The sequence below is a fragment of the Xiphophorus couchianus genome, chromosome 18 (genome assembly GCF_001444195.1).
Source record: "Xiphophorus couchianus chromosome 18, X_couchianus-1.0, whole genome shotgun sequence".
In the NCBI taxonomy this organism is placed as follows: domain Eukaryota; kingdom Metazoa; phylum Chordata; class Actinopteri; order Cyprinodontiformes; family Poeciliidae; genus Xiphophorus; species Xiphophorus couchianus.
In genome coordinates this window covers 4,256,587-4,282,300 of record NC_040245.1, presented here as the reverse complement: position 1 = coordinate 4,282,300, position 25,714 = coordinate 4,256,587, and the positions used below count along the sequence as shown (strand labels likewise).

The 25,714-nt window shown below is 37.8% G+C and overlaps 1 protein-coding gene across 4 annotated transcripts in view; it reads right to left on the bottom strand.

Moving 5' to 3' along the window:
- The window catches only part of slc8a2b (solute carrier family 8 member 2b), a 102,421-nt gene that overhangs the window by 20,812 nt on the left and 55,895 nt on the right, over positions 1 to 25,714 (bottom strand). For all 4 annotated transcript variants that reach the window (XM_027999426.1, XM_027999425.1, XM_027999428.1 and 1 more), the window contains 4 exons: positions 17,776 to 17,827; positions 2,476 to 2,927; positions 460 to 597; positions 161 to 388 (listed from right to left, as the gene is read on the bottom strand). In XM_027999426.1, the coding sequence (XP_027855227.1) occupies positions 161 to 388; positions 460 to 597; positions 2,476 to 2,844 (735 nt within the window). In that variant the 5' untranslated portion in view covers positions 2,845 to 2,927; positions 17,776 to 17,827. The remainder of the gene's footprint in view (positions 1 to 160; positions 389 to 459; positions 598 to 2,475; positions 2,928 to 17,775; positions 17,828 to 25,714) is intronic.

Here is a 25,714-nt window from a genome sequence, read left to right as displayed (position 1 = left end):
TTCTGAGATATTTGCACTGAAAAGTAGTCAGAAGTATTTTGTGAGATTTTTGCAGTTTTACCAACCGTGACAGTGGTTTACTAGTTTTGGGGGGCTGAGGCTAATCCTGCTGATAGTGAGATTAGCTCCATTGCTTGGTTCCCCAAGCAGGCGGCCTCACCTCCACGACGCTCGGCGACATGACAGCCAGGATGAGGTAGAGCCAGATGTAGGCGAAGATGCTCCAGAAGGCGGTGATGAAGAACACCCTGAGGTGTTTGATTTTGCGTGACTGGCCGTTGGGGATGACCCACACGCAGATCCCGATGATCACGAACATGTTGAAGGCGGCGCTGCCGACGATGGTCCCCGGTCCCAGCTGGCCGGCCTCGAAGTTGTGACCGCACACCTGCAGAGGAGCGGAGGCTCTGAGAGCTGAGCCGGAACGAGGACGCGACGCCGAGGCGTAACGGCGTTTACCTCGATCACCGACAGCAGGATCTCCGGAGCGCTGGAGCCCAGAGCCATGAGCGTCAGGTTGGAGACGGTTTCGTTCCAGATGCGAACCGTCGCCACGGACGTTTCCCCGTTGGGCATGGTGATGGTCACCTCCTTCTCCTGCAAAACACACACACTGGACACCTGAACACACCTGAGGAGCGGGGCAGAGCTGTAACTGGTTACATTTACTCAGATACATTTACGTGACTAACGTTTTTGAAAAAAAAAAATTACTTTTAGGAATATTTTTACTACGGTACTTTTACTTGAGTACTTTTATTATGAAGTATTTCTACTCTTACTTGAGTAAAAGTTCTGGATTTTCTACCCACTGAATGAAAAACAAGTGGACTATCAAAATAAGATCTGGGTATTGATGAACCTCAATATAAACAAAATATTTAGTTCTAGCTAACTTCTTAGCTAGAACTAAATATTTGTCTTGCTAACTAAATATTTTTGCTCAGAGCTACACATTTAGGTTGCTAATTAGTTTGTTAATTATTATTGCTAATTAGTGGCATTTAGAAATTAATAACATGTTGAAAATAAGATTGAAAATGACTACTGATTTTCTTTTCTCTTGTAATGAGCTAAAAATTATTGCTGTAAATTTTTGACTTTCTGTCTTTACAAACTACAACTAACCAACCCCTTCCCACAAACTACTACAACATAAACATCACAAAACAGGAAATAAGGGATAAGATTCAATATTTTCTCCCTGGCTGAAAAACTTCCAACAGAAAAGATGGGAAAGAGTCGGGGCTTTCAATCGGTGTTAATTAATTATCATCTATAATCACATTAATTAAAGTCAGAAATTATAAACGTTTACTAGAACTTATCTGACAAAAGTCTATAAAATGACTCCTGCTGTCTAATAATTCATTTGAATTCCTTGGTTTCTGGTTTATTTATCATCATTGGCATCTAATGACCTTCATGAATCCCCGTGATGCCTTCAGGAAAAGCGCGTAGGTTGAAAAAAACAACACATGAACTGAAAGATTTGTGCCCAAAGAGACGAGCCGATTCCCATCTGAGACAGTTGGAAATGTGACCGGACTTTAATTTACTCTGACCCAGAGCCTGATGGCCAATCAGCCGTCCTCATTCAGACGCCCGTTCTGCTATCGTCTCTTCCTCTCCGCCTCCAACTTATCTCACAACATTTCCATAACGGCCAATCCGACTTCAATGTGTTCCACCGTATCTACCGAGCTCAGATGAGCTGAACTGGGCGAGACGCTGCAACAGATCCACAAAGTCCAGCAGGCCTGGCGTCAAACTGAACGTTAAAAGCACAACAATGCAGAAAAGAAGCATCAAATGTAGTTTTACTGTAAAACAGGGATGTCAAACTTCAGTCCTCGAGGGCCGCTGCCCTGCAACTTTTAGATGTGCCTCTGCTGCACCACCTGAATACAATAATGAGGTCATTAAGGCTCTGGAGAACTGATCTACACATGGAGGAGGTAATTAAGCCATTTCATTCCAGTGTTTTGTACCTGTGGCACATCTAAAACCTGCAGGACAGCGCGCGGCCCTTGAGGACTGGAGTTTGACACCTGTGCGCTAACATGTTAATCACATCAATAACATTTAAATTTCAGGTTTTATTTTCCGTATCAGGACTAGCAGGATGACTGCCTCTGAGCTTTTTTATATCTACACTGGCCAAAAAACATTGGGTCACATGGGGCAAAAAAGAAGAAGTCAGATTTGGGTCACATAAGGGCAAAAAATTGGGTTTGGGTCACATGGGGCACAAACAGATGTGAAGGAATCTGTGAGAACGCTGTCTAAGTCTCCTTCGATTTCTGAAGTGAAATGACTTAAAGCTCATCAGAAATCGACATAAAAACCTTCAGCAGCCTGAAAAGCTGTCGATAAAGATTAGATTCAGAACAAAACTTTCTGCAGGAAGTTAAATTTGAACAATCCGAGCTGGTTTAAAGCTCCAGGTTCTGTTTCCCTCCCAGTTCTGCTCACCTGAGAGGTGATGACCTCGATGGACGCCATGAAGCGGTCTGCGATGATGGACACTCCCAGGAACATGTACATCAGGGAGACGAAGTAGACGATGGCGCGGGCCACCTGGTACCCGAGGCCCGGCTGCTGGGGCTTCCACACCGGCAGCAGGATGCCCTCGTTGCAAACCGTCTGCTTGTTGCACTTATCTGGACCGCCAGAGGCGGAGCTGTTCCCGTACGGCAGCGACGGCGCCAGCGAGGCGGAGGCCGACGAGGGCAGCGCCGTCCGCGGGTCCGGCTCGACGCTCGGGTCGACGCGCTGCGACTCCGGCTGGCAGGCAGGAAGCAGGACAGCGAGGAAGAGGAGGAGGAAGGAGGAAGGAAACATGGCGGAGCCGGTTCCCACGAGCCGCGAGAGGAAGAGGATGAGGAAGAGGATGATGGGAACTAAGAGTGGCGCAACGAGCTCACCTGCAAAAACACAAGAAAAGATTTGAGACACAAATGAAGGTCAAGATTCACTCAGATGGAAACTACAAACAGGAGATGTCCAAAAACAGACACTGATTTTGTAGAGAAATTACGGAAATTCACTTTTCTAACTCATAAAATGAGAAAATTCAGTTTGAAAAGTTGTAATCTTTTCACTTTTTGAGTTTTTTTCTTTATTCTAGAAAAATTCCGAGATTAAACTCAACATTTCAGATTTTTTTCAAGCAAAGTTGTGACTTTTAGACCAAAAAAAAAAAATTCCAAGATTTCTCTAAACAGTTTCTGAAATTAATCTGAACATTTCAGATTTTTTTCAAACAACATTTTGAAATTTAAAATTCTAATATTTTTCTAGAAGATTTCTGAGAGTAAGATCAAGATTTCTGATATTTTCTGGCAATTGTTTTTACTTTTCAAAATCGGAAGTGTTTTTTTTCCAAGAAAGTTTATGAGATCAATCAAAAGATTTCAGTTTTTTAAGCAAGTTTTTCAAACCAAGAAATTTCCAAGATTTTTCCCAAAAAAAAAAAAAAAAAATCAGTATAAATCTGAACATTTTGTATATTTTCAGCAATATTTTGACATTTCAGAATTTCAATTTCTTTTTTTTTTCTTTTCTAGAAAATGTTCTAGATTAAGACAAAAATTTCAGATTTTTCTAGCTAATTTTCTAGCTTTTTAAACTCAGGAATTTCTTTGTTATTTCTAGAGAATTTCTGGTTTTTGGTGTAAATTTGCTCTTTCTGATGCGATGTGGTATTAGGCTCTACAATGGAAATAAAACGGCATCATAAAAATACCACAAAACACAAAATATTACTAATTATCTGTCAAGTTTTTTTCTAGTACAAATATCTCAGTAAACTTTAATAAAGTTTATTCAAGAGAGCTTGTTTTAAGTTGATAATTCCTTAATATTGATAAAAATAATAATTGTCAGATTATTTCACTTATAAATTGGGAAAATGCTTTGTTACTGCTTTGTTATAAGTGAAATAATTTAAATATTAAATTCCTTAATATTGACTTAAAACAAGCCACTATATCTTGCTGAAAACTTACTTGTAAATTAGTTTTGCCTTAATTCAAATGTAATAAGACATTTTCACCAGAACTTAGACTAAAATACTTGACAATATTCCGTGTTCTTGCAATGCCATATATAAGACATAAATCCCTTTTGTGTCCTTTTGTTTTGTTCTTTATAAATCAGTGCAAAACAACAAAGACGAGTGGATCCAGAAAAAGAAGCTAATATAAAACAGAGGCGACATCAAAGCTGTTTGACTCCATTTTTAGGCTGCGTCTCGGAGCGAAATGCAGCTGATCGCAGCGTTTCTGCAGCCATATTTACGGTTGGACTGACTCCGTGCTGCTGCTGCTGAGAAAACCCGGATAAGGAAGATTCAAGATGTCCGTGGATCTCTCCAGTTGTTCCTGGTTGTTTTGAGCTAAGTGCTGTTTTGATTCATCCTGCTACAATTCATGTGTTCATCTTCTCCCAAGCAGCTGGCTTCCTCCCAGTTCTACTAAACACTCAAGGGACCGAAACCATTTCAACTTTAAGATCCTCGAAGCTTTTATGCGTTTATTATCCTGGAGGGATTTTATTGATTCTCATGGCTGCAAATTGTTTTTACAGTTTTGCTTCTTAGATTGTTTTTACGATACTGTATTAAAAAACACTGCAATTGCGAAACTGTGATTTTATCAACATTAGCAGAATATCAACAATATCACATTTATTTGTAACAGCTACTCTCTATGGGCTTCAACACTGAGAAATTAAATTTAATTCAGCACTAAGTGTTGGTAGAAGCAGCTTTGTACAAATTATTACTATACTTCTGACAATAATAAAGGATTTCTGCAGGTTTTCACCTAAGAGGAGGTAATAAATGTGGAGGATTCTTTCCTGTTTTGCATCAACACTCTTCAGTACTGATGTCTGAGACAGACAGCAACATTAAACATTAAATGGTCCAGTGGGAGAAGTGACAGAGCAGCTGCAGTAAAACTTAGAAACAAAACAGAAACGCTGCTGAAGAGAAAGAGTGAAAGAATGGAGGAAGTGGAGGAGGAAGAGGAGGGATAAATAAGAGGAAGGGGGAGGGACCAGACGCCCAGAGGAGGCTCTGCTCGGCGTCGTCAATCAGAGGGCGGTCCGTTGTCATGGTGACGGGAAAAGGGGGAGATCAGGCGGGGGTCGGGTTCCCGTGGGACGATCGATCAGAGAAAACGGTCGTCCATCAATAAGGGCAGGCCACCCCCCTCCCCACACACACACAGTCATGTTTCCATCACTTGTGGGGACTTCACATTGACTTCCATTAATTTCTACAGCCTAACCCATAATCCTAATCCTAATCCTTACCCTATCCATCACAGACCTAACCACTAACCCAAAACAACAATTTCCCGCATGGGGACCAAGAAAATGTCCCCACAAGGAGCAACGGTCCCCATAACCCCACACTGTAGACAGAAACAGGTTCCCATGAGGATATAAAACCTGGCACACACACACACACACACACACACACACTACTTCTACACAAACTGATGACTTCGTATCGACTCCCATTTATTTTAGTTGCTGCATTTGCACCCAACTGTCACCAGTTTGCACTGCAAAAACACAAAATCTAACCAATAATATTTAGTTTCTGCCTTAAATAAAACAAAATTAACATAAAAGTGACTTTTCAGCAAAAAAAGGAGCTTGTTAAGTTATTTATATTGAAACTAGATTAAAAAAAGATTTTGTGTTTTTGCAGTGAAGCCCAAGTATTCTTGGTTAGTTTCAATGTAAACATTTTATTACACTATATAAGAGAAAACTAACTTTTCAGCAGGAAATAGGAGCTTGTTTTAGGTAAATAATTCTTTAATATTGAGTTTAAAATAATTACTAGTTCCATTTGCATATTATTTAACTAATAAAACATTTTTTCCATATTAAAAATAAATATATATATATATGTTTTTATTTCTGTTGATGCTTTCATGAAAATGTCTTGTCAGTCCAGAGGATGTTGTCCTACACTGAGCTCCTGACCTCTGACCTTAGAGGCCCTCAGTGCTGTGGGATGAATCCTTCCTGCTGCTAGCTGAGCGTTTTCGGCCTGCTTCATGTCGTCACACGGGTCGTAATTACAGCGAGTTCTTTTCATCTGTTTGTTAGATGAAGCTTTAAATTGTGACAAAGAATAAATCAGTGAGGGATAAATACTTCCACACGCAGGAAGCCTGAGTTTGAATTTGCTTTAGTTTAATAAATAATGACACATCAGGTCATTTACGAGGTTTGGGTCGATGAACTTTGACACTGACAGATTTCGCTGAGAGGTGGCCGCCTTCAGCCTCAGGCAGATCACCTGATGACGCTGAAACAAAATGTTCTGAGATTTACAAACCGCCTTTATCCCATCACGTCCACAGACTGAAACACAGAGAAACAAACGGCTTCATGTCACACAGCAACAGTCATTTTGTCTTATCTCAGATTTATTTATGCTTCCTGGAACGTCTGTGGTCTAAACAAAACATTTTCTGCACAGAATCAGATTTCAGTCTGACCAGTTCTGCCCATTCCGATCCGTTTTAGGGTCTCTGTCACTTTAAATCCCAATAAGCTGCTGCTGGCCACGCCCCCAACTCAAAATTTCAGATTTGTTTTCTGTGACGATCTGATCTGAGGGAATTTCTTTGTTTTTTTGGCGTAAATTTATTGGCAAAAACAACTTTTGAAAACAAACCGTCCCTCACTCCTGATGCCCGACTTGGTGCCTCAGTGTGGTTTTCCCACTGCCAAAAAGCTCATTCATTTTAAGATTAATCTCAAATTTCCTAGAAAAGACAATTAACATTTCTCAACATTTCAAAAGTCAAAAATCTTCAGCCTTTGAAACTCAGAAATTTCCCTTTTTTTTTCTAGAAGATTTTAGAAATTAATCTAAAAATTTCTCATTTTTTCTTGCAGATTTTCACATTTTTAAGCTCAGAAATTTCCAAGTTGTTTTCTAGAAAATCTTTTACAACTTTTACTTTTGAAATGTCCAAATATTATAACAACTTGTTCAAGCACTTTTCAAGTTAAGACTCGTTTGTTTAAATGTTGTGGAGGTTGAGACGCTTCAACAGATGTATTACATTTTGATCAACACGACGTAAGACTTAATAATAACTTGCATTTGCAGTTTGCTCACAGGAAAAAGAAATCTCTTTCTGATGTGCACAAACAAAATTATTTAAAGATTTAACAAAAATAGTTTGGAGAAATTCACAAAAGCGACTGAGAAAAGCTGTAAAAGTTGAAACTGAAAACCGAGCAGTGAACCGTCTGCAGGTAGCGATGATTGATTGATTGATTGATTGATTGATTGATTCGGTTCTATTCGTTGCTTCTATATTTGGGAATAAAGGAAGTCAAATCTGCCCTTGGATTTAATCTGGGCCGCCTCGGTCGTGTTGGCTCGTTTACGGAGTTAAAGCGAATTTGATGAGAGATCGCTGAGGAATATGGGGCTGCCAGCTGCGGATGTTAATGTCGCTCATTCCTGGGAGGAAACGGTCATGAAGTGAGTCCAGAGAAGGAGCAGAAACGCCTGGGATTACGAGGAAAACAGCAGCAGTGAAGCGGGATTATTTTAAAAATGATCAGCAGGTCGGCAAGCTGAACCGGTTCCTGATGAACAGACCCGGGTGGGTTGTGTTTCGTTTGTTTTGCAGCACAAAGCAGATCAGAATAATCTGAATAATCTGCTGCAGATCAGAATAATCTGAGCTGTGAGGTTGGGATTATAATCTGACCTTTCCCTGGATAGCTTTTCTGTTTTTTCTTGGTGGGTTCGTGTCGTTTTGCAGGATAATGTCACCGAGAGCTGGCGAATTTACAAACGGAGACATCTGTGATTCAGCAGGAGACCAGCCCAACACACACACACACCCCCGCCCGCCCACGCACACACACACACACACACACACACACACACACACACACACACACACACACACACACCTGCGTCTTCATCAGGTTCCCATATGGAGCGCAGGAAGGGCCAAAAAGGTTTATTTATTTATTTAGGAAGGTAATTAAAGCTGAAGAGGCAGAAAGAGATTTTAATCAGGAGGAGAAAATAATTTTGAAACTCAAGTTGGATTTATTTGATTATTTTCCATTTAATCTGTAGATATTCTGTATTTGAAATATTTTAGGTCCGTCTCTCCTTGTCACTCTTGTCTACATCATCTAAGAAGACGTCCAGAAAGACACAAAGCTTCCCAAACATTAGGAAACATTTACAAAAAAATTTATTCCATAACAAAAGTGTATATAATATTTTATATTATATATAAGTGACTTTTCACCAATTTATAGGAGCTTTTGTTGGGTGGATAGTTCAAGTTCCACTTATAAAATGGGGGGAAATGTTTTGTAATATACAAAAGATTTAAAATAGTATATTGAAAATATAATATCTTTAATAATATAGTATATAAGAAATTATGTAACATATTGAGGATACAAGCCTCGTTGTTGCGAAGTTTGCTTAATAAATGTTGCCAACACAAAAGTTTCTCCATTGAAGAGGAAAAACAGATCAAAAGTTTTATGCTGCAGCTTGATAAACAAATTATTTCTCAAATCATAAAAACAGTCAAATATTAAACAAAGATGAGAAAATCAGATTCCACATTTCTAGAAAAGTTCCTGAAACAACAGAAAGCTGAACTTTGCTCCAATCTTAGATGAAAGAGTTTTAAAAATTCAGAAAAACTCAGAAATTTTGAGATTAATCTCAGAAATCTTTATGAAAAAATTAAAAAATTTCTTTACTTTTGAAAATGTACAACTCCAAAAGATGAAAACTTTGACTTTTGAAAATCAGAAGAAACTTCCAACTTCTCAATCTCAGAAACGTCCTTGTGGTTTTTATTAACATTTTCTGACATTAATCTTAAAATTGAGAGAGATTTTCTAACAAAGTTTTGACTTTTAAAATTCATAAAATATCAGTTTTTTCTAGAAAATGTCTGAGATTATTGTCAGAATCTTGGCAGAAATTTACTCCTCCAATTTTTCTGACCTATGTCCCTCATACGCCATCATACAAAACAAATTAAAAACAATAAGCGTCTGTTTTTGAGCTCAAGTATCGACTTATTAAATAGTTTAGCAGCAGAAAAGTTTCTGAATTGAAAATTGAGCCATAGTTTTCAATTAAAATGTGATAATTTTTGATTTAATAATTGCAGTTTCCTCAATCAACTCGATTAAAAATTTGAATCCTGCCGCTGATTATGTTCTTTGTGTAATTAGGAAAAGGAACTCCGGACTGATTGTGTCTTTCTCTTCTCCTCCAAGCCTCCAGAGGCTTTTAAGTTCAGGGCAACAACAACAACAACAACAACTTGTTGCTTAGCAACTCAGACACACAGACGCATTCAGACAGAAGCAGTGATGCTGCAGTGATTCATCCGCAGCATCCAAAGAGTCGGTTATAAACCAAGATATAAACTATAAGTCGGTTTTATTCAGATTTCCAGCTTCAGACCGAAAAATATTCAACTCCTTATTTAATTCAGTCGGCAGAAACACTTCCAGAAACACCGGCTCCGTTACACGAAGTTGGTAAAGGAGAGGAGGATTAAACAAGTGGAGCTGGAAGTGGAGGAACTCTTCCTGTGTCTGTGAATTATTTATAAAAGTACAGAGAGAGCAGATTAAACTGGTGTGCAATAAAAAGCTGCTGCTTCCCAGTGGAAACTGTTTTATTATTATTATTATTATTATTATTATTATTATTATTATTATTATTATCCAGCTTGCTCCAAACGTCCTGTGTGGGCAGGAAACTGAGGCAGTTAAATTTAAATCCTGCTCTAAACGTCACCATGATTTAAAATGATAAATTACAGAGCAGAAACAGAGTTTTAAAGACTCTCTGCTTGTTTTATTCCCACTGCTGAACTAAAAACAGCCAAAGCGCAGAGAAATGGTTTGATTTGTACAAACAGGGAACAAAAACAGCCATGATTTGGGTCTATTTGCAAGCAGAGCCAAGACTAAACAATATTAAACCTTTGAATACATTTGAAAACTGAAGAGGAAAATGTTCAGCTCACTGCAACAACACTAAATCTAACCAAGTCTATTTTGCAGTGCAAATATCTGAGTTCAGCTGATATAAGACTAAACTAACAGAAAAATTACTTTTTCAGCAAAATACAAGTTTTCTTCAATCTTCATACGTGGAGGATAAAAACATCACAATTTAAAAATGCAATACCAGTCAATATTGATAATTAGTGAACAGTTTTTGCAATATGAAATATTTATTAGTAAATATCAGCTGATTGCAGCAATATCAGATATCAATATCTGCCCAGATTTTCAAACTGGTGCATCGCTAATCATCAAATTTAACTTTATTACTGTAGATTTAGTATCAGTCAATTGATTTTTCTTTCAAATATTTAAAATAACATAACACTATTAAGCTTGTTACTAATTTCACTGGATGATAAATCGCTTCGGTTATTATTGCGATAAACGATAATATTGTTGTTTTGAGGCTTTTTTCAAGTAATATATTGTTAAAGACATAAAAATGCAATTTTGCTCTCCCAATAAACTTAGTTAATAAACTTTAATTTTTTTTGAAAACATGTAACAACAGAACTGGAAGATACTTTAACTATCCAAAATAAAAAACAACCAAAAACAAAAAATATAATAACATAACATAATAAAAACCACTTACAATCAAAACCATAAATAAAATGTATCAACAACAATGTTTATTTAAAAAATATCAATAATCAGAATGTAAATTATTGACCTTATTTAAAAATTTCATGTGATTAATTGCTGATTGTGACAGACTTCTATTCCACACGTAAACACCAATCTGCATTTCAAAACCCAAATATTTTGTTCAGTTTGCTCCTCCTGTAGGGTTAAAATCGATAGTTTAGCCGTAATAAAACACGCTGGCATCAGGGGATCGGGATACAATGATAATAATGGCATAATAATGAAAGAACAAATTTTTAAAGATGATAAAACTTTAAATTCTAACAAACATTTAACTCTGGGAATGGGAGACATTTTAAATATCCAAAATAAATAAACAAAGCAACAGAAACAACAAATGCAATTAATTATAGAGTTTTTTTCCTCAAAATTCCTGAGATTAATCTTAAAATTTTGTAGTCTTTTCAATTAAATTAACGTTTCAAATTCAGAAATGTTCTTGTTTTTTTCCAGAAAATTTCTGAGCTTAATCTCAAAATTTCTGGATTTTTTAAGCCCATTTCTGATTTTTAAAACTCAGAAATTTCCAAACATTTTTCTTGAAAATGTCAGAATTAATTTCAAATTTTCTGGATTTTTTTCTAGCAAATGTTAAGTTCCAGTTTTTTCCAGAAAATGTCAGAATCAATCTCAAAATTTCTGGACTTTTTCCTAGCAAGCCTTTGACTTCTAAAGCTCAGAAATGTCTGAGATTTATCTCAACATTTCTTAGTTTCTCCTAGCAAGTTTTCAATTTTTCAAGCTCAAAAGTTTCCAGTTTCTTTCCAGAAAATTTGTGATGCTGATCTTAAAATTTCTGAGTTTTATCTAGCAATTTTATTTACTTTCAAAACTCAGAAATTTCTGAGTTTTTCCTAAAAAAAGTCTGATTTTAATCTCAAATTTTCTAATAGGTTTTCTCCAGTTTTTCTGTTTTCCAGCCGGCTCTGGTAAAATGCGGTACCAGATGATATCTGTAACCCTGTGAAGTGATTTCTTCTGGTCCCGACTGTCTGTCAGCCTGATTTATTAAATTCATAAAGCAGGAAATAGACGCCCGGCTCTTTACGGTGCCGTCCGTGAATCAATTTCCACTGGTTTTCTGTGGATAAATGAGCTGCTGATATCTCAGAGACAAAGCGCTACATTTTCCTGTTGATGTAATGAAAAAATGTAATAAAAATCTGCCTTTTCAGCAGCAAACCGGCGCTTCACTGTGAACCAGGAGCGGCTGCTTTCATTGAGTTAGTGGAGCGGGATCGGAGGCTGAGGCTAAATAAACAGGGCATGAAGGGAAAATGAGTGGGAGGAAGAAACCTGTTCTTTACAGGGAAACGCGCCCTGGGATGACTGATGTTACAGCTTGGTGATATAAAAATGAAGATCTGCTCTCTGAGGGTTTATCATCTGTTGAACTCTCCATGTAATGGCAGATTTAGTCCCGCGGCTGCAGCTGATTCGCTTTTATTTCAATAAAAGCAGCTCTGCTAGAAATGGAGGTCAGACGCTTCAGATTTCCTTCATTTGCGTCTCTTTGTCCTTTTCTCCCTTAGGCCAAAAATCACCCAAGATGGGGTTGGTTTCTGTTTCTGGGGTTAAAATTACTTTAACTCTCCAATCAAAAATCCAAAACTAATTGTATTGTGAATTATTTCTCTGCAGAAATTCAAAAATATTACCAAATGTTTTTGGTTAGTTTCTAGAGGAAATATCTTAGTTCACTTGAATAAGATAAAACTAACTTATAAATAGCTTTTCAGCAAGATATAGAAGTTTAATAATTAGTTAATTTTGTTCCACTGGCAAATTATTCCCCTTTTAAGAAGGTAATAATGTTATGAGTGAAATAATCTGCTAGTGGAACTAGAATTTTTAAAATCAATATTAATATTAATATTATTACTTCTATGTTACTTGTATGTACTTGTAAAACTGACTACTTGTATGTTAGTTTTTTTGTACTTGAAGCAAGCTTAGCTTTAAAACATGTTTAAATGTCAGGAACAGATAATCACCCATCAGAAACCATAAAAACTTGGTAAGATTTTGTGTTTTTACAGTGTTTATCTGCGCAACAATAAGCTATATCTTCATAAATTCAACATTAGTATAACATTTGTTTTAATGTTTACAGTTATTTAACTTTTTTGGAATTTTTTTTTTTGATGTTTTAGTCTTTAAACTGTTTCCAGCAACAAAAATGAGAATTTTCTTGGTAAAAAGTCACTGAATGTTTGTGGCATGGCTTTCTATTAAAGAATAATTTAAAAAACATTAATAAACTGAAAAATCTTACTGTTGTATTTAACACAAATGTCCCTGCTGGAAGACACACAAGCTCATTCGTAGGGCCACAAACGGCCCCCGGGCCACAGTTTGGACAACCTGCTTAACATACAGCTTAGCTTTAAAACACGTTTAAATGTCTGGAAAATGAGCAGGAAAAGCAGCGTTTCCCTGCAAACTCCCAGGAGGAACGTCCACATTTTCGGAGCCGCCTCTGCTGACAGGAGATGAATACTGAAAACAAAGCAGCTGGAAAACCTCAGTGAGCAGAAAGTCTGCAGCAGCTGGAGTTTAAACCCAGTTCGTTCTCAGTGCTTAAAAATGGAGTTTGGTTGGTTATTTTTCTGCTGTAAAGGCGATTTCTGGCAATAAATCTTTAAAACCGTCGGAAAGCCAACTGAGAATGTGGGCCATGAAAACATGCAAAATCACACACCCACACACACACGCCCCCCCCCCCCCCCCCCCCCACACACACACACACAGCTAAATCCCACTTTTCATTTGTGTATTTGCCTCAATGTTCTGATTTCTATCTTCTGCAGTTTAGTTGATTTAAAATGAGACACAGTTCTAAAAAAACTATTTTGTTGCTTTTTATGGTACTAATTTGATGAACTGAGAAGAAACGTCTGACAAATTTCAACAATAAAGTTTCTTCTCTTCTGGTATATTTTAGCTATTACTTTGAAAAAAAACAAACAAAAAAAAAACATGGTGAATAAAAACAAAAGCTTCAGATCCCTTAAATTCAGTGCTACTGACCAGTATTTATTATGTAATTTTATTATAAGTTTCAAGTGCAAATATCATAGTAAACTTGAAATAAACAAAACTTACTCATAAGTACCTTTTCAGCAAGATACAGGAGCTCTGAAGTCAATAATTCCTTAACATTGATTTAAATAAAGTACTGGTTTTCTGGCAGTTTCCTAGTGAAGTAAAGAGAGTGGTGAGAAAGTGGGCGTGTGTGTCGACGTGAGCAGGGTTGTGTGTGGTGAAATATGGTTCATAGCTGCAAGGAAACATATAGAAATGGACATTTTTTAATCTTTTTTTGCACTTTAACCTGACTGCCGGGTCAAATTGACCTGATCAGTATCTATGTAAAAAGTAGACCTAGGGGTTGGTACAGATGTGTAAAATGAATTAATTTTCAATTTATATGTAGAGTGCACCTTTTAGGACAAATAGAAAAAGTTTCATGCAAAAAAACAATACTTCCAACTATTTTAAAAAATTTATTTAACTTTAAAACGGGTCAATTTGACCCGGAACATAACAGGAGGGTTAAATAAAAATGACAGCTGAACTAGAACTTTTTCATTAATATTAACAATATAGTAACTGAAAACAAGCTCCTGTATGTTGCTGACGTTACTTGTAAGTTAGTTTTGTCTTATTTAAAGTAAACTAAGAAACTAGACAAAAGTATTTTGTAAAACTTTGTGTTTTTTCTGTTTTTATTGTTTTGTAGCGCTTATCTAAAATATTGGAAAGGAAATGAGAAGCTAAAATGACTAGGTACTGTGCTTCTTGACACGCTATTGGCTGGACTTAGCAGATCAACCAATCGGTGGGCGCCATTTTGTTTTCCTTGTTGCTGATTGGCTGAACCCAAAGAGGAGATCAGCAAGACTGAAGATGTAAGATCCTGACTCTGTAGTGGAGCAAACGTTCGTATTAATGCAAATTAAGGTATTTTTGGTGTTTAAACTATTAAAATAATCAGCTATTAGCATTTTTTACTGGATCCAAAATCCTTGTTTGTACCGGGGATCCTCTATATTCTACATGTAAGTGTTAGAAAATGTAAAATGCTCCTAATTTTGAGCAGTAATCATTGAAAGGTTGTCCTTGTTTATCGTCTGGAAGATGATTTTTCTGCTTCTTGTCCAGCTACTGACTGGCTGTTTAGCATAATCTCCATATTACACTGATAAAACACCTTCAAGTGAAATAATTGTATGAAATAAAATGTCCCTCCTCTTGCCTCATCGTTATCTACCACATCCCACTGAACTGCCCTCTGTTATATTGAAAGTGTTGCATCAGAATGAATTTCTGATTTTAAGTTACAGTTATTGAGAAATGTGAGAACATTTGCCCTGATGGATTTTCTGCTGCTGAACTAATCGAGTGTGCGACCCTGCTGAGGAGGTGCAGGTGTTCAGCTTGTCGCCTGCAGCTCTTTCTCCATCAGCTCGCTGCTGTCTGAGTCCCAGCCTTCAGTTCACAAAGGAAAACATACCAGTGGATGGAAAATGGCTGGAAGGACAGGTTGGCCTGATAAAAAGATGCTTGTTTGGCTAACAGGAGGAATGGAGAACAATAAACTTAACAAACGGTCCACATTCACACCGAGGCTTCAGCTGCGCTTCTCTGAATGTTTTATAAGCTGATATTTTCAACAGGATTTCAATTCAAAACGCTGTAATACGCACACTATACCAGCAGGTGGCGAAAATGGCAACAGTAACAGTGTTTTCATACCTGAAAGTCTTGCAAATTCAGTTTGATTGGGGAACAAAACTTCCTACATTTTCAGCCACTTTGAATCAAACCAACAAAAACCTTTGAAGAACCTGTTCCCCTCCTCGCCTGTGGGGGCGCTGCACCAAGAACCACTGAAGAAAACGACACAAAAACTTCAGAAAAAGACACGCAACTTCCTTCTTCAACACTTGGAAACACAAATGGAGTGCCGTCAGATTTTAGTCGTTGTAGAACTTCTATTTTGTCGGTAAAAAACAATGAGTCATGTCTGTGCTAGGCTAACGCATCTGTTTTGGTTGTATTTACCCAGAATGCCCTGTGTTGTAGTCCACTTCCTTTTGAACAGAACCAGAGTTCACTTCAACCAAACCCAGACCAAGGTTTGTTGGTGGACCAGAGTTAGCTCAGCATTCACCCCTCACCAACCGAGGATGAGGGGTGAATGCCAGAACCGACTCTGGTTCGGTTCGAATGAATATGTGAAAGCCAAGCGGACAGCAGAACGCTCTAAAATCAGGAAGTGAACTATAGTGCGGGGCATTCTGGGTAAATACAAGCAAAACTAAAGTGCTGGTGGGAGAAATGGCTTGCGTTTTTTTACACAACTGCTAAAATCTGACACTTTTTCGCAAGTCTAGCGCTAGCGACGCCACACCAGCTACCATGCTGAATAAACACTTCCGGATTATTTTAAAAATGACAATGTAATAATTTTCCTAATAAATAATAATTGTCATAATTCACTTCAAAGATTATAATTCAGTAGAAAATTGTGAATTTGACTCACTGGGCTGTAAGGTATTTAACCATCAATGCGCCCTCTGGTGGACCAATCATGCAACAGCTCTTCAGGATCCTTGGATCTCTCCATGCTGTTCCTTAGACTTTAACAATCTGGACTGGTTTACGCAGAGAAAACCTTCAAAATGCAGATTAACAACATGGATCTGAAGCGATGCAGCTGCAGTGTTCAGGGTGCCCTGATTTATTCCTCTTCAGAAATTGCAGTTTACCAAAAAACAAACAGCAATAGTTTTTACAGTTTCTTATTTTTGTTAAAATGTATTCACACAGAAAGACCGAGAAAATAAAAATAAAAACTCCCTGAGAGTTTTCTAAAACTGATCTGACTGGCTGCTAGGTCAGCCGAAGCTGAACGAAGTCCTTCATATCAGGAAACATGACCAAGGCGGTTTTATCAGCACAGCCACAGACGCTCTCTCCCTTTCACCTGTGTCTCTGTTTACAAAGCAGAGAAACACAAGCCATCTAAATATTGATTGGTTCACGGGATGAATTTCTGCCTCTAAATGGATTCTGTCAACACACTGTTTGTTTTGCCGCCTGAAAGGCAAATTAATTGACTTTCACACCGTCACACAGGTCTATTATGGAAAACCTCAGCTTTCTGCAAAATACTTTGTTTTCTTTGGCTTTTCTTCAAGTTCCTTTACAACACTGAGTAAATAAAACACTGTAGTGTTCACAGCAACATTTAATGAACTGTTCTGTTTTAAAAAATGACTGCAGTCAACATAAAAAACAATAATTAGATGATACAGGCAGGCAGAGTACCAAAAACTGTACTCAAGTAAGATTAGCACTACTTCTAAAAATAATAAGAAATTACTCAAGTAAGAGTAAAAAAGGATTTGGTAAAAAGTACTAAATAATCAAATTATCAATCATTTAATATTTATAAATTACATAATCAGATGGACCAAAATATAAAGTTAAGTGGAAATTTTGGTATTTTAATGACAATAATTCATATAAGTAGCAAAAACTAATAAAATCAGCCAAAATAATTTTTTTGTAAATCAGTTTCTTTCATCAAAAGATTATAAAACTTTAACAGAAACTGCAGGTGTGAGTCTGTCTGGTGAATTTCTGATTAAAATGTTTGTTTTTCATTCAGTGGGTAGAAAATCCAGAAATTTTACTTAAATAAGAGTAGAAATACCTGCTAATATCCAAATATACTTTTTATGTTTGACTCTACTGAGAATAACATCCATTTTGTACTAAAACAATAAAATTAGGCGACATTCCTTGTTTGATTTTAGTTTAATTTTGGCGCTTGTGAAATAAAGTGTTACCCCTCTGTTTTATTGTTTTTTGTGTCATTCTGAGTTCATGTCAAGCTGCTGCCTCTCAGATCTCAGTGCGTCAGTGACAGGGTGAGACTGAATCAGCTTCATCAGCGCCAACGCCTCGGCGCCGCTGCATCGAAAGCGAAGGACTCACCACGGGTCTCTGGGCTGCGTCTCTAACTCTGGAGCTGCTCGACATCGACAGGCTGCAGAAACACAAACCAGTGGAAAACATTTACTTTTCATGTTGTTTGCAGCGTAATCCAGCAGATAGCTGAATAGTTTTCACATGATGTTACCAGAGGTTTGCTTTTTAGGGTGGGAAAAGCTATCCACTGATAAATTCAAGATGGCGGCCATTTTTCAAAATGGTCGAAGATTTATGTATTTTTTACTAAATTTGCCAATATTTGCCAGACGAATGCTCTGGGTGTCCAATCAAACACATTTTGACAAATAAAAATCATGTTTACTGATTATTTCTTATTTCTGTCCAAATGGCCGCCCTGGTTGTCACAGAAAATACATTTTCGCACTAAAATGGACAATTACACAAATGTATTTGGTGTTAAATCATAGCCTACATTTTTAGAACCACAGAAATTATATTTATTTTCTTGATCTTGTGTTTCCCTTTTCTGGTGGACTTTTTCAAAATGGTTGCAAGGGACAATGTTTCAGCATTGTCCCTTGCAAGGCTAGGTTTAGGCTGTAGAAATGAATGGAAGTCAATGGAAAGTTCCTGCAATGATAGCTGTGCAAACACGTGTGTGTGTGTGTGTGAGTGTGTGTGTGTGTGTTTTCCAGCAGAGGCTCTATCGATAACAGATGGTTCACAGAGGAGCGGGATTCGCTGCACTCGGGCTGATTCAACGGCATTTCAAACCTGAAATTACCTGCTGAAGGTCTGACAGTGGAGGACGTTTTCTCTCCAGTTTCAGATGATTTTTTTTTTCCCAGCAGGCAAAAATCCAGAGCAGCAGATTCAAATGTTTAAATAATGAACTCCTGCATTAATGTCTGTAGACTTCTTCTTTTTAAACGTTTGTCACACTTCAGTGTTTCAGAAAATCAATTTAAATATCAGTGAAAGACGAAACCGGTGAACATAAAATGTAGTTTATGTTATATGTATGTATATATACTATATATAGGACAAAACTAGCTTACAAGTAACTTTTCAGAAAGAAATCGGAGCTTGTCGAAAGTAAAAGAATCTACTTTTCTAGCTTTATATCATGTTATAATCTGACTCTCTAAATAACAACATGCATAGAGAGCTGCAGGAACTTCTTAAAGAGACAGAGGCCCAATTTCAAAGCGCTAATTTACAAAATCAAGTTTCTTTTAAGTCATGTTCAGTTTTATAACAACTGAAAGTGACATAATTACTTGATTATGCTATAAAATGGCACAATGTTCCTGGAAAATACATAATTCTGCCCGTTTATCATGTCTGTGTGCACCGACATTTTCTTTTAAATAGAGAATTTTTTTTTCATCATTCTCATATTAAATGGTTGTTAGATTAAAAGTATCTTTTGAAAATTACATTTAAGCAGGTATTATTTTTTGATCAAACCCACATTTCTGTGTTAAAATCTTTTTTTATTGGTCTGATGATATTTTCTACTTTAAATGTCCTGTTTTCATATCTGTAAGAAAATCAACACAACATAAATACAGGCTTTCAAACACCCATCTGTGTCTTATTAATCTGTTTTAGTTTGTGATCAAATAAATTAGCTTACCAGTAATATTCCAATTTACTGAATGGGTTTGTAATAAAATAAACGAGTGGAGAAGCTGCAGGCCTGGAGGATGAGGAGTGAAACAGATTCGTCTGACCGTCGTGTTGCTGCTGACCGGTTTACGTGCTCACCATCCAAAACCAACGCCAGAGCAAAAAGCTTCGCACTTTTATCCCCTGCAGCTTCTCTGATTCTTTCTGGCATAAACTGAAGAATCTCAGTTCCCTCCGGAGTCTGGGTTTGCTCTTCCACGTTTCTGCATGCTTGTTTCACCTTTCTGAGAAACTTTGGGGAATATTTATTGCTGCTCGTGTGGTTTGGGGTCATACAATCAGAAGCAAAAGCAGATTTTACTCTTAACAAAAAAATCCTAATTTATGTGTGTTAAATTAGAGCGGAGGACTCTGATCAACTTGACGTAAAGGTCTCAGCTAAAGGTCGACGACGTTCACTGCAGAGAAAGTCATCAGAGATGAAGATGAACTCTTCTGCATCTCATTTTATGCGCTGACCTCGTCTTCCTCACTGAAACAATCCTGTGTTCAGAAAAGCTTGAGTCACTTTTTAAGGTACTTCCAAAGGTGACCTATTAGGATAGGCCTATAGCTACACAAACATGTTCGTTACACGTTCATTATGGAAGTAAATATGTGCCATCAGAATTTGAATAAAAAATGCCTCTGAAATTTGAATGTTGTATATTAGTGCTTACTTTTTCAGTGTTAAAATAAATTCAGAATATATCTTTAACCTAAAAAAAATTCAGTGTCATTATTTGCACATGAAAAAAAAATTCTGTGTCATTATTTGTACATGGTTGCAATTTTCATTTATTAAAAAGATTCACATTCCTATTTCAAAGTGATCAAATTTTCAATATACATATTTTTCACAGTTTAAATTTTCAGTGTTAAAAAATTCAACATATAAAAAATTCGAATGCAATATTTTCAGTGTCCTCCAATTCAACTTGCTCAAATTTGCTGTCTCAAATTCACCGTCTAAAAATTCGCTGTAAAAGTGGCGAGGTTACTTCAGGTCACAGACATTAGCAATGGATGTCAGATTCCAGGACCCAGCTAATCACGTGACGCAACCGTCATATTGAAGAAATACCAGCATCACCCAGGCTGGCGACCATGGAGGCGACCGCAAACCCAACGGTGAGTTTAATGCTTTCATATTTCTGTAGTATATTTTATTTTGCGCATGAAGTTTGATACATTATCTTAAATCTTGATTTAAAACATGGGTTTGGGCCGTTGTTAATCTTACACCATGTAGTGCTAGCATATTACCTCTAGCTACCTACTAGCCCCCCCAGCTCCTCCCCGCTGCCCCACACCCAATTTACCCCGTTTTATTTCAAAAAGAAATACCACTTGCACCAAGTCTAGAATCTTGAAAGAGAACTGATGGGTGGCGACTTTCTGGGTTGTTTGTATGTTGTCTTAGGTGAGACTGAGACAGGCAGTCTTAGTAAAGTGTAATTTTTCAGGAGATGCTAAGCTAATATGGCTGCCTTGTATGCTTCAAGGAGGGGCTGTGAACACTTCCGACATTAATTATAACCACAACCCCATTCTGTTCAGCTACTGTATTGTTCAGGTGACTTCATTTATGAATGAATTAATAAATTCATTGTCATGCTCCAAACGATCACGGAGTCTATCAAAAATATGATCCAGCAAAAGTTCCTTGAAAAGAGAAAAAAAAAAAAACATGTCAAAAAAATTGTCAGTAAAATAAAAAAGTATTTTGAAATCAGTAGGTCAGTATTGAGAAATCACAGTAATATAAATTAAATTATAATATTTAATCTAAAATAAGTCAACAGATGTACTTACAAGCATATATTTTTCTTGAAAATGAGTTAAAATCAATTGAAAAAACAAAGGGAGTTGTTTATAGTGTTGCTAGGTAACAGAACGAGGTTTTATACCGCAAAGTAAAAAGAATGTAAATTAATATTGTATATCAACACTTGTCAGATAAGAGAAGCAGTGTTTTGGATGATGTTATAATGACAATGAATTTATTAATTCATTCATAAATGAAGTCACCTGAACAATACAGTAGCTGAACAGAATGGGGTTGTGGTTATAATTAATGTCGGAAGTGTTCACAGCCCCTCCTTGAAGCATACAAGGCAGCCATATTAGCTTAGCATCTCCTGAAAAATTACACTTTACTAAGACTGCCTGTCTCAGTCTCACCTAAGACAACATACAAACAACCCAGAAAGTCGCCACCCATCAGTTCTCTTTCAAGATTCTAGACTTGGTGCAAGTGGTATTTCTTTTTGAAATAAAACGGGGTAAATTGGGTGTGGGGCAGCGGGGAGGAGCTGGGGGGGCTAGTAGGTAGCTAGAGGTAATATGCTAGCACTACATGGTGTAAGATTAACAACGGCCCAAAACCGTGTTTTAAATCAAGCTTTAAGATAATGTATCAAACTTCATGCGCAAAATAAAATATACTACAGAAATATGAAAGCATTAAACTCACCGTTGGGTTTGCGGTCGCCTCCATGGTCGCCAGCCTGGGTGATGCTGGTATTTCTTCAATATGACGGTTGCGTCACGTGATTAGCTGGGTCCTGGAATCTGACATCCATTGCTAATGTCTGTGACCTGAAGTAACCTCGCCACTTTTACAGCGAATTTTTAGACGGTGAATTTGAGACAGCAAATTTGAGCAAGTTGAATTGGAGGACACTGAAAATATTGCATTCGAATTTTTTATATGTTGAATTTTTTAACACTGAAAATTTAAACTGTGAAAAATATGTATATTGAAAATTTGATCACTTTGAAATAGGAATGTGAATCTTTTTAATAAATGAAAATTGCAACCATGTACAAATAATGACACTGAATTTTTTTTTCATGTGCAAATAATGACACTGAATTTTTTTTAGGTTAAAGATATATTCTGAATTTATTTTAACACTGAAAAAGTAAGCACTAATATACAACATTCAAATTTCAGAGGCATTTTTTATTCAAATTCTGATGGCACATATTTACTTCCATAGTTCATACAAATAAACGATCTCAGATTTTCAGAAGTCTTTCTTACATAATAAAGCTGGAATTCTGAAAACAAAACTCAAATTTTCTGAAAAACATTCAAACCTTCTGAGAAAAAAAGTAAAAAATCTGAGAAAAAATAAAATTCTGAGAATTTTTTTTTGTTGAGAAAAACATAATTCTTTTTTTAAATAAATTTTTTTAGTGTCCCTAATCCTCTTCCATATTTTCCCATATTATAAGTAAAATAACCTGCTAGTAGAACTAGTACTTAAAAATATATCTATATATTTTTGACTAAAAACAATCTTGCTGAAAAGTTGTTAGTTTTGTCTTTTTACAAGTGAACTCGTTCATTTGCAGAATATACTGGACAGGAAATGTTAAATGTGTTTTTACAGTGTTTGGGTCAATCAATAACGTACCAGCAGCAAAAATGAACAAATGACTAAAGTCTTGTTGGTCACAGAGCATCGATTCATTGGTAACCGATTCATTCTGCTAATAGAGCGAAATCCTGCCGACCTGCGATGTATATTTGCTGTAACCGATTAAGGATCCGTGCTTAAAGAACCCATGGATCGTCGGTTGGGCTTTCCGCGGTGGCTGGATGTGGTTCTGTCGATGTTCTCCACGTTCTTCTGCTGCTTTTTATGCTCTTTGTTGCGGAGAACCTCGCCGAACGGAGTGGCGGCATTGTTTGCTCGCGTGAACGGCTGATTGCGCTGTGTGGGCCTCTGCTGCTGCCCGGAAACGGGCCTGTGGTCCCGGAGGAGTTACGGAGGAGACGACGGGGCTGCGGGTCTGGAGTTAAACGGAGGGAGAAGAGGAGACGGCACAAACCAGCGTGTAGGACCCAGAAGGAGTACATGGAGTGCAGTATCTTCTGCTTCACGGAAACCTGGCTGCACTCGCTTATTCCAGACTGCAGCGTGGAGGTTCCTGGATTTTCCTTTCCAAGAGTCGGAAGAAGAGGGGCGGTTGGATTGCACTTTATGTGAGTGAGAGGTGGTGTAATCCCGGTCATGTTAACGTGAAGGAACAGATTGTAGCCCGGACATTGAACTTCTGGCTGTGGGAATGCGGCCGTATAATTTACCGAGGGAGTTTACGTCCGCCATTTTGATCGCTGTTTACATTCCCCCATCGGCTGATGCAGCGGTGGCCTGTGACGTCATCAGCTCTAACGCAGCCAAACTAAAGACTCAACACCCGGACTTTGTTATTGTGTCTTGTCTCTATGCTGTAACTGCGAAGTAATTTCCCTGCTGGGATGAATAAAGTACTTCTATTCTATTCTATTCTATTCTATTCTATTCTATTCTATTATGCAACGCAGCAAAAGTTTGCAAATGTTTCTGCAAAGCCACCGGAGAAATGACTTTGTTTGGGTATGAAATTAGAACCAAAAGCAGAATTAATGATTGCAATTAAAGTCAGCAAAGGGCTGCATGATGAAAATTTTCTCCTGCAGCCGCCTCCCACACGCGCATGAATAACAGTCAGAACTGAAGCTGAGATCAACTTGCATCATCCAGATTCGAACTGCAAACTCTTCACATTCGCTGCGAAGCGTCAGCGGAGCGGCGGAGGAAATTAATTCAGCGAGTCGCAGGGGGAAGCCACGGAAAACGCTGCAGCTGGGACACGGATTCGGCCTGCAGGTGGAAAACGGCGACGGCATCGACTTCTGATGGAGGGGTCAAAGTTCACAGAGAGTTCTGCAGCTGCAGACGCATTCAAATGAACCCCAACATCATCAGATCCGTTCATCCTCATCAGATCACTCAGACGACACGGTCTCCTATTTTCACTCCTTCATAGTTTTCAGGTTTTTAGCTCGATTGCCCGAGAACTGAGAAACGGATCCGATCATCTGACTTAATGTTTAAAAAGTTATGTTCAAATTCTGGTATGTTAAAGACTAACATGAAAAAAATGCAAATAAATAGCACGAAGTCAAAAAACAGACGCAACAAATCAGAGCAGCAATAGTTTCAATAATCAATTAATCACGACTAATCGTTTCAATCTAAGCAATGTTTATGACTTATGTGATTATCCTGACGATTAATCAAGTAACTGAATAAAAATAATGCAAAATGTTTAGTTTGACCACTTGAATCTTTCCGTACTCTGCAGATTTCGTTGCATGTGACACGTTTCAGCCTTTCCAGAGGGAGACGTGTGAGCCTCCAGCTTCACACACTCCTGAATAATTCACACACACACACACACACCCATTCCTCCCTGGTGGGAATCTGTTGCCTCCTCTGCCGCTGCAGCGCCGATGATGATGATTGTGTTTGTCAATTGTGTGTGTGTGTATGTGTGTGTGTGTGACAGCGGGTTTTATGTATGTGGGTGATGAGTGTGTGCTGTTGTTTACAGGTTTCTCTCTCACACACACCCCCACATACAGAGATAACAGGTGCTAAACCTACCAGCAGCTCCGCTCTGCAGAGAGGCGCAGCAGAGGGACGAACATGAAGAAGAAGCTCAAGTTCTGATTGGACCGGATCAGAACGCAGATCTGCTCAGAACCAATGATGAGGCTCGGTGGAGGGGGAATGGTGATGTGGGCTGGTTTATCAGCAACAGGACAACAGAGGAACATGAACATCCAGCCACCATCCATCCAACCAACATCCAACTACTGTAGATCTGATAGTTTTGGTTTAATTAAATCTGACTTCTTGTTTCTTCAGTATATTTAACCTCCACTCTGTAATCTCCAGTTGATGATTAATCAAATACTAAGTCATTTGCTGATTATTCTAATAATCGATTAATCACGATTAATCGTTTCAGCCCTGCAGCTGAAAGCAGCTGAATGTGATTAAACATGGAGGCAAAAAGCTGTAAATGAGCCAGAAACCTTCCTGCTTTGGTCTTTAGCTGCACAGAACAACGAGGTATAAATAAGAAGTAAAGCCTGCAGGTTCATTCAGCAGCTGGGATCTGCAGACTCATTGATCGGAGCCCAGATTTATCTCCAGCCGTTTGGAGGAGACGGCGTCCAGCTGCAGCGCCGAAATATGGAGCAAAGCTGCTGAGGGCCAGGAAACATCCGGACTGTTGTGGGAGACGGATTTATGAGCTGCTGCTGCTACTACAGTCGGTCCAAGAGGGAAATGTTGACAAAGATATCACCTCTCATGTTGTTTATCGGCAGAAAATCAGATTAAATTACACATTAAATCCATAAAACATTTCCTCCTTTACCAAAGTTTTTTTTTTTAAAAGAAAAGACACGTGAAAGAAAAAAACATAAATGAGCAACAAAACCATAAAAACGTCAGTCATAAAC